The 7,776-nt window shown below is 46.5% G+C and overlaps 1 protein-coding gene across 2 annotated transcripts; it reads left to right on the top strand.

Annotated features, from left to right (window-relative positions):
- Nucleotides 1–3,161: 3,161 nt before the first annotated feature.
- Nucleotides 3,162–7,044, top strand: LOC308465406 (uncharacterized protein). Of its 2 annotated transcripts, none has more exons than XM_080985397.1 (5): nt 3,162–3,380; nt 3,804–3,903; nt 4,010–4,093; nt 4,596–4,700; nt 6,717–7,044. In XM_080985397.1, the coding sequence occupies exons 1-5, from the start codon at nt 3,370–3,372 to the stop codon at nt 6,780–6,782; spliced, it is 366 nt and encodes a 121-aa protein (XP_080841523.1). In that variant the 5' UTR covers nt 3,162–3,369; the 3' UTR covers nt 6,783–7,044. The 2 variants fall into 2 exon arrangements, with proteins under 2 accessions (XP_080841523.1, XP_080841522.1); XM_080985396.1 differs by lacking the exon at nt 6,717–7,044 and adding an exon at nt 6,511–6,681.
- Nucleotides 7,045–7,776: the final 732 nt, after the last annotated feature.

The following is a 7,776-nucleotide window of genomic DNA, read 5'->3' as shown; positions in this document are numbered from 1 at the left end:
GGCACTGTGGTCTAAACCACTGAGCCTCTTAGGCTTGCCGATTGGAAGGCTGGCGGTTCAAATCCCTGCGACAGGGTGAGCTCCTGTTGCTCTCTCCCAGCTCCTGCCCACCTAGCAGTTTGAAAGCACGCCAGTGCAAGTAGATAAATAGGCATTTCTGTGGCGGGATGGTAAATGGCGTTTCTGTGTGCTCTGGCTTCCATCACGGTGTCCCGTTGTCCCAGAAGCGGTTTAGTCCTGCTGGCCACATGACCCAGAGACTGTCTGTGGACAAATGCCAGCTCCCTTGGCCTGAAAGCGAGATGAACGCCACAACCCCATAGTCACCTTTGACTGGACTTGTGGCATTCGTACGGAGGCCCCGGTCATCTCACGGACTATTGACCACTAATCCGCTGCCACCAACCAGGTCCTCCCCGGTAAATCACTTAGTCTCAGTCAGGTTCTTAAGTTGACAATGAAGATTGTAGTTTATTGCAAACACAAATAAACTTTATCTGCATTCAAAACGTTGTTACTCTTTACCCTCTTAGTCTTATTTTATTCTGTCTCTAACTCTTCTACCTCCCCTCACACAAGAACCAACTGCACTAACTGTCTCTATTTCCAACTGTCTGCGAACTGCTTTCCCAACTGCCTTTCCTAACTAACTAACTAACTACCAACCTCAGGCTAAGCCCTTTTATAAACAGCTAGGCTCCGCCTCTGGCTTTTCTATTGGTCTACCTATTAACCCTTTCTCTCCCCCTGTACAGACATTTTCAAATGAACGGGCAAATGCCACAGGACTTAACCATCCAGGGGTCCTTTAACTTTTATCTTTACTTTTGTTTTAAGAAAAAACTGCTCCTTTTCCCTTATGGGGTATCCAAGAGCCTGTATAGAGTCCTTAATTAGGTTCCCTATCAGTAGGAGAAAATAACAGAGGCCAACCAGAGTATATTGAGAAGCAAAGTGGCTAGTAAGCCTGATCTTTATTAAACTGTTGCAACAGGGTCCCCACTCACCACACGCAGGAGGGAGGAGGAAACCCAAACAATGGTGTGCAAGCCCTTGTATAGACTTTTGATTGCCCACCCAGTAGCCCAAGACCCCCCCAACATCATACATACATCACAGAAGGAGACGGTCTACAGCAGAAATCCTGCCTGCCAGGATACCTGATAATGGTCACTGACTGCATTACCTGGGCAGGCTGGCCATTCTTTTGTGATGGTAAATACTTTAGTTCCTGAATCCAGGTCACAGGCTCAGCGTATTCATACATAAATATGCCCTTCAGACAGGATTTGTCAGCACAAAGACAATGGGAAGTCTGCCACTTGCCTCCCTTACTGCAGAGGAATATTTGAGGTCATTGGGAGAGTCATAATGGCTTCAGGATTGTTCTCCTGTACTATTTCAGACACGTGGTATATATGTATGTATGTATGTATGTATGTATACATATATATGTATATGTAGGTGTTTTCCTTGTACATTTATGAACATGTATTTTATAGATTTGAGACCTTAGGATTCTTATAGCACCTTCTATATAAATACAATAAATTTAAAAATAAAATGAATGGAGAGCTTCCATATTCAGGGAATACTCCTTGCTGTGTCTGGGGGACAACAAGAGAGGGGTTGCAGCCTGAATGGGTGAGCTGAGGCTTGTGCAGGAACTCAGGAGAAGGTGCCACTGCCTTCAGATGCTCCAAAGCCCCCCTTTGAAATTTGGAAGGTCTGCTGCAGTTGATACCATAGAATGGTAGAGGTGAAAGGGACCCCAGGGGTCATCTAGTCCACCAGGGTGGGGTGGGGGTGGGGTCCTTGGCCTATGGCTTTCTTGTATATTAAACAGGGACTTTTCCAGATTGTCTCTTGAAGAAAGGAATGGATGGTCAGTCTTGTGCAGAAGTTAGCTTGCTCCTCTTCAGCTAAATAACTTAAACGGAATATTTCTAGGAAGCTGCCTTGGACAGAGTCGGTCGTGTGACCCATCTACCTCAGCATCGCCTGCACAGACCGGTAGCAGCTCTCCAGGGTTTTAGACATGGACGACGACATTCCCAGCCCCCAGAGGTGCCGCCCAGGACAGAAGACCTACATGCAAAGCAGATGGTCCAATCCTGCTCTATGGAGACCGCTAGCCTGTGTGCTGGGTGCAGGGGTAACCCATGAAACGCAGTCCAGGTCCAGTCCAGAATCCGAAGGTTCTGTTAGGAGTCAGTCCAACAGGGCCAAGGCAGGAAACCAGGCAAGGACAGGGGCAGGATCTAGCATACAGCAATGTTGCTCCCGCAACCTGGGGCAGGGTCCGACAGCCTTTTATCTTTGTCAGGGTAGCGGCCGGTCCTGATCCCCCGGCGACTCACCTCCCTGTTTCTCCCGAAGGCGAGCACTCCTCCTGAGAGTACTCAGGTCTCTTCTTCTCTCAGACCTTAGTCTATGCAGCTCGGGAGACGTTGGTGGGTTACTAGATCCAGGGGCCGCCTCAGCCTCCCCTGACCAAACTGGTAGTGGAACAGCTGTAAGTGATGGCCCATCTGAAAGCAACGAGGTAATCCTCACATCTGGAGCCAGGGCAGGCTCAGGCCCCTGACTTGGCCCAGCTGGTGTTTGTTGCAGGGGAACCTGTGCAGACTGGGGCTCTTCAGGATCAGGTCCCAGACTTGGTTCAGGTGATGCCTGAGGCAAAGAATCTGGTGCAGACTGAGACTCCTCTGGTTCCGAGTCCGAGCCCGAGTCCCAGGCCATCACAGCCCGCCTGGAAGGACGTGGGAATGGTCTCCCTTTGGGAATGGGGCTGCAGGAAGAAGGATGTGTAATGAAGATGCAGCCCAGCTGCAGGCAGAACAGCAGGTGCCTTCAAGACAGAGGAGCATCACCACTCAGGAGCAGCCAGGTGGGGGTGGGGGGTTGCCACGGTGACAAGGACCTGCCCTCCTTTGTGACATCTCTTGCTTCTCCCTTAAAAGCCACTGACTTGCAGCCAGCCATTGTGGGTTAGTAGTGAGGCGAGCGGAGGAGAGAGGAGTTGGTGGTGGTTGGCGAAGATAAGGAGAGGATGGTTTATTGTTATTTTTCCAGTTTCTTGATTATTTGATTCATTTTATTTTACTTTTTTATTTTAACACTTTTATTTTATTGCTCTTTATTTTAATTTAATTTTTGTTCTTTTTTTTACTTTTTTATTTTGTGCACATTTGTGCTTTTTTGTATATACTTTGTATATATCTATTTTGTACATAGCGGAGTAGTTAGGGTTAAGTGCAGGGTTAGGGCGGAGGTTAGGCTTAGGTTTGGGGTCAGAGTTAGGCTTGGGTGGACATTTTAGCTAGTTAGCTAGTTTAGAGAGGAGGGTGGGAATTTTTCCTGGAAGAAATGGGCAGGCTGTAAGTAGGATTCCTTCCCTTTCTCTTGGTCTCCTGGGGGGCGGCGGGTGGAGTCCTGGGGTCCCCTGCACAGCCTTGACTCTCTGGAAATCGACCCAGCCAGTCTTCTCCAGAGAGCTCAGCTCCTCCACACACTTTCCCTGCCTTCCCCCTTTCTCTCCCCTCTCATCATTTACATTTATTTTGCATCTCTCCCACTGCCCAATGCCACCGGCCTTCTCCCCCTTCCTGGGGGTCTCTCTGGCTCCAAGGAATACTCCACCACCTTTCTCATGTTCTGCTTCTCTTCTGGGACACCTTGATGCTTGGAGGACCCTCCTAGGGGTTGGGGGGGGGAGCTCCGGGTGGGGAAGAGCAGGCAGGAGGGAGAAGGGGGCAAGGTAGACATGGAGGAGGCAGCGTCTAACACCTTCATCTCTGCAGCACGATGAGGCCCAAATTCAGCTGTGATATGATCAGTGCGATCCTGAACAGGAAATTGGAGGCTGTGCTGAAAGGGGCCGAGAAGGAGGAAGATAGAGAAGTATGTCCTTTGTTTTGACTTCCCTTCGCAGACTCTTTCTTCTTCTTCATCACACACTTGGAGAATCCAACCCAGCATTCAAACTCTCTTCTCTCTTTTCCTGCAGGAACTGAAGCGGCACTTCTGGCTCCTGCTGGGCAGTCTCCTTATGGAAGCCCCCAATCCGGGCACCCTCCTCCAGCTTCTCAGTGTAAGTGTCCCGATGGCATCAGGAGAGGTTTGGGCCCCCATTAGAGAGCCAGTGTGGTGTAGTGGTTAAGAGCGGTGGACTCGTAATCTGGTGAAAGGGGTTCGCGTCTCCGCTCCTCCACATGCAGCTGCTGGGTGACCTTGGGCTAGTCACACTTCTCTGAAGTCTCTCAGCCCCACTCACCTCACAGAGTCTTTGTTGTGGGGGAAGAAGGGAAAGGAGAATGCTAGCCGCTTTGAGACTCCTTCGGGTAGTGATAAAGCGGGATATCAAATCCAGACTCTTCTTCTTCCCATCCCTTACCTAATGGACTGTCCTATTTCTGGAGCATGGAGTCCCCTGTCCTGTTTGGCCCCCCATTTGTCCCATTTTTGAAGTCATCGGAATAGAAACTGGCACGTATACAGTCACCGCTACTTGCTGGGTGCTTAGACACTTGAGTCTGCCCTGCCGCTTTGGCCCAGACTGGCCCCTGACTCTGCGACGCTCTTTCCTCGCACAGGACCTCCGAGGATACACCGTTGGGGAAAGTGGGGAGCCTAAAAACCTGGTGGCCAGCAGCATCTCTTCACTGCTGGCCTTTGCCCGAAGGTTCCCCCATCTCAGAGTAAGTAGCTCTCCTTCATAGATTCAGTCCTTTGAATCCTTCCATATCCCCAAGAGGCTCCCAAGGCTGCTCATCCTCTGTAGTTGACAACACACCTAACTGAAAAAAACGGCTTACTCTTCTGATGACATCAGAGAATTCTAGACTCTAGGAATGTTGAGGGTGGCAGGAGAGGACAGAGTGCATTCCCCTTTACACAGCAGAAAACTAGTTGCAAACTCGTGTGAGTTTCTTAAGACAATACACAATTCAATCTGGCTTGTCCAGGTTGAAATGTGTTCTAATATTTTCCTGGTAAGACTCCTTGAATCCCTCCTAAAAGAATAAAGACACCACAGTCTTATTCATAAGCAATAAACAGAAAGTTGACTCACGATCAGGCAGAGCACAGTGTGATCCCTGAAGGCAGGCTTTAGGCTTAAAGTTACAAACATAAAAAAAACAGGTTTACCCCATAAGGGAGATGACCTGGCAACCAGCAGTTCATTCCAGGAAGTTCGCAGGACGAAAGGAAGATGGAAAAGAGAGAGAGTGGCAGCACACCTTGGCCTTTTACCAGGTCTGGAAAGGTCACACACACCTACTAGTCGCATGCAAGAGGAAGGATGCTCCAGGCCAGGAGGAACAGGAAGTTTCGACTGGCTGGACCAAACATTCCCCTGCATGTCTACTCTAGGAAAACAAGGAATGTTGCATTTGACTGCCCCCAGTGGATTACATCCCACACTGTATGCTTGCTCAGTCTGTTGCTTAGGAGCTCACTATTGATGGGCAACTTCAAGGCCTTGCCTGTTCTCCCTTCTTAGGGTGTATTATCTTTAAACCAGACTTGGACTGGATAGAACTTTGCGTAAAGGACACCTTCATACAGAGGGCTATCCTCTTTAAAGTAGGAACCATGCTCTGCTAGGGTGCTACCCCAGGAGGATGGGAATTGCTCAAGGTTGCCAGCATGGAAGGATGGTCTGTTGTCCCCCACACCTCTCTGTCTAATGGTAGGGCCAGGAAAGCATAACCCATCTCTCTTTTTTCGACTTCTGTCATTCTTCTTAAGAAATTAAACTCCACCCCATGGAGCTCCATCACTCAGCTGGCCTTTCCTGTATTTTTAAAAGGGTGAAAGAGCTTCTTAATGGTAAAAAGGAAAGGGTTGCAGAAAAGGGAAAGGGTTTTCCCTTTTTCATATCTTCTTAAGTCGCTCGCAAAGGATTCAGCAACTCTACACTTGAGACATATATACATTTTTGCCCAGCCGGCATTTTTCACCCCAGGTGTGATTAATTCATGGCAACCCCCATCCTTAGATTGGAATTCAGGTGATCACACAAAATACCACTGTTGGCTTTCAGTGAAAAAGAATACTATTGATTCTGGTGTTGTACAGAAAAGCTTTTGTAAAATATATATATATATAAAAGAAGGGGGGGAAGCAGTAGCTTAACTCAAGGTATCTGTGGATATATATTTCCTTTGTTTCAGAAAACTTTAGAGGGATTTTCTACAACACACCCTTAAGAAAATCAATACCCCATTACTTTGAAATGTTGACATTTAGTCAATTATGATTTATTGATCAGGATTCTCCCCCCTCCCCTCCCCGATTTTTAAGGCGTTGGAAGCGGAGGTCTTCGAACAGATGACCTCATATGGTATATTTTAAACCTCAGCATTAAAATGTCTGTCTACGAAAGGTATAGATAGCTTTTACTTAAAGTATCCTTTATTACCCAGAATATGGCCCTGAATCTCTCTCCCCCCCCCCAACTTCTAATATCGCGGCATATTTGGTTATTCCTCTTGGTTATTTCAGCATCTCCCATTACACTGGAATTCACGGACAGCCAATGGAGCTGAATGTTGGAAGATTAATGATACATAAAAGAAAGTGCTTCTTCATGCAGCATGCATTAAACTATGGAACGCGCTCCCAATTTGGATGGCTTTAAAAGAGGACTGGGCAAACTCATGGAGGGTGAGGTTATGAATGGCTGCTAGCATGATAGCATGTCTCCACAGCTGCAGGCAGTAAGGCCAATTGCTGGAAGCCACAGGAAAGAAGAGTTTCCCACCATTATTTGGTAATGTGAAAACCAGATGCTGGACTAGATGGGACATTGGCTTGATCCAGCAGCCTATTCTTGTGTTCTTTTCCCCCCATAATAATTTTTATTTGTTTTACATATAATCACATCACATAACATTATATCCTGTTATTATATCTCTTTGGCTCAACTGAGCTTAACAACGCCCCTCCCTCCCGTCTATCAGTTTTCAAAATTAATTTTTTCATCTTAGCATTTCATTCCCTTTCCTATTCTTGTTATATCATAACTAAATATATTGAGTTTCTCATCCTGGATAGGTAGCAATTTAATCTTACGAGTCTTCAGATAACCCTGCCTAGTGATGTCAATTGTTTACAGTTGTCTTTCAAATGTAATATAAATTTATTCCAGTCTTTTTGGAACACTTGTTCTCGCTGGTTGCAGATTCTTCCTGCCAGTTTCGCCAGTTCTGCAAAGTCCATCAATGTCATCTGCCACTCTTCTTTTGTTTCCATCTTTGGGCTAACAAAATTCTTGCTGCAGTAGTTGCATATAAGAATTTTCTTTTATCTTGTTTCTTTACCCACTATACCCAGTAAGAAAGCTGCTGTGTTTTTGTTTAATACAAATGTTTTTAAACATTTTCTTTAACTCATTATATATCATTTCCCAGAAAGCTCTTACCTCTTTACATGTCCACCACGTGTTGTAAAAAGTACCCTCCTTTTCTTTACATTTCCAACATTCATTTTTTGTTCTATACCTTTTAGCCAATTTAACTGGTGTTAAATACCACCTATACATCGTTTTCATAACATTTTCTTTAAGTTTACTGCACCTATTTTTATGTTCTTATCCCATTTGAGACACACAGGGGAAGAGGGGATGGGAGACAGATGTGGGCATCAGAAGGAAAAAGGGGGTTGCCCCACCCACTTTGGGCTGTTCCCTCTTCACTACTGACCTTCAACAGATTGCCCCTGAATTAATGCAGGCTTCAGCAGTGAAAAACAGTTGGTCAACCCTAATAT

Source organism: Podarcis pityusensis (genome assembly GCF_964106645.2).
Source record: "Podarcis pityusensis genome assembly, chromosome: 16".
NCBI lineage: Eukaryota > Metazoa > Chordata > Lepidosauria > Squamata > Lacertidae > Podarcis > Podarcis pityusensis.
This window is presented reverse-complemented; position numbering and strand designations above follow the sequence as displayed.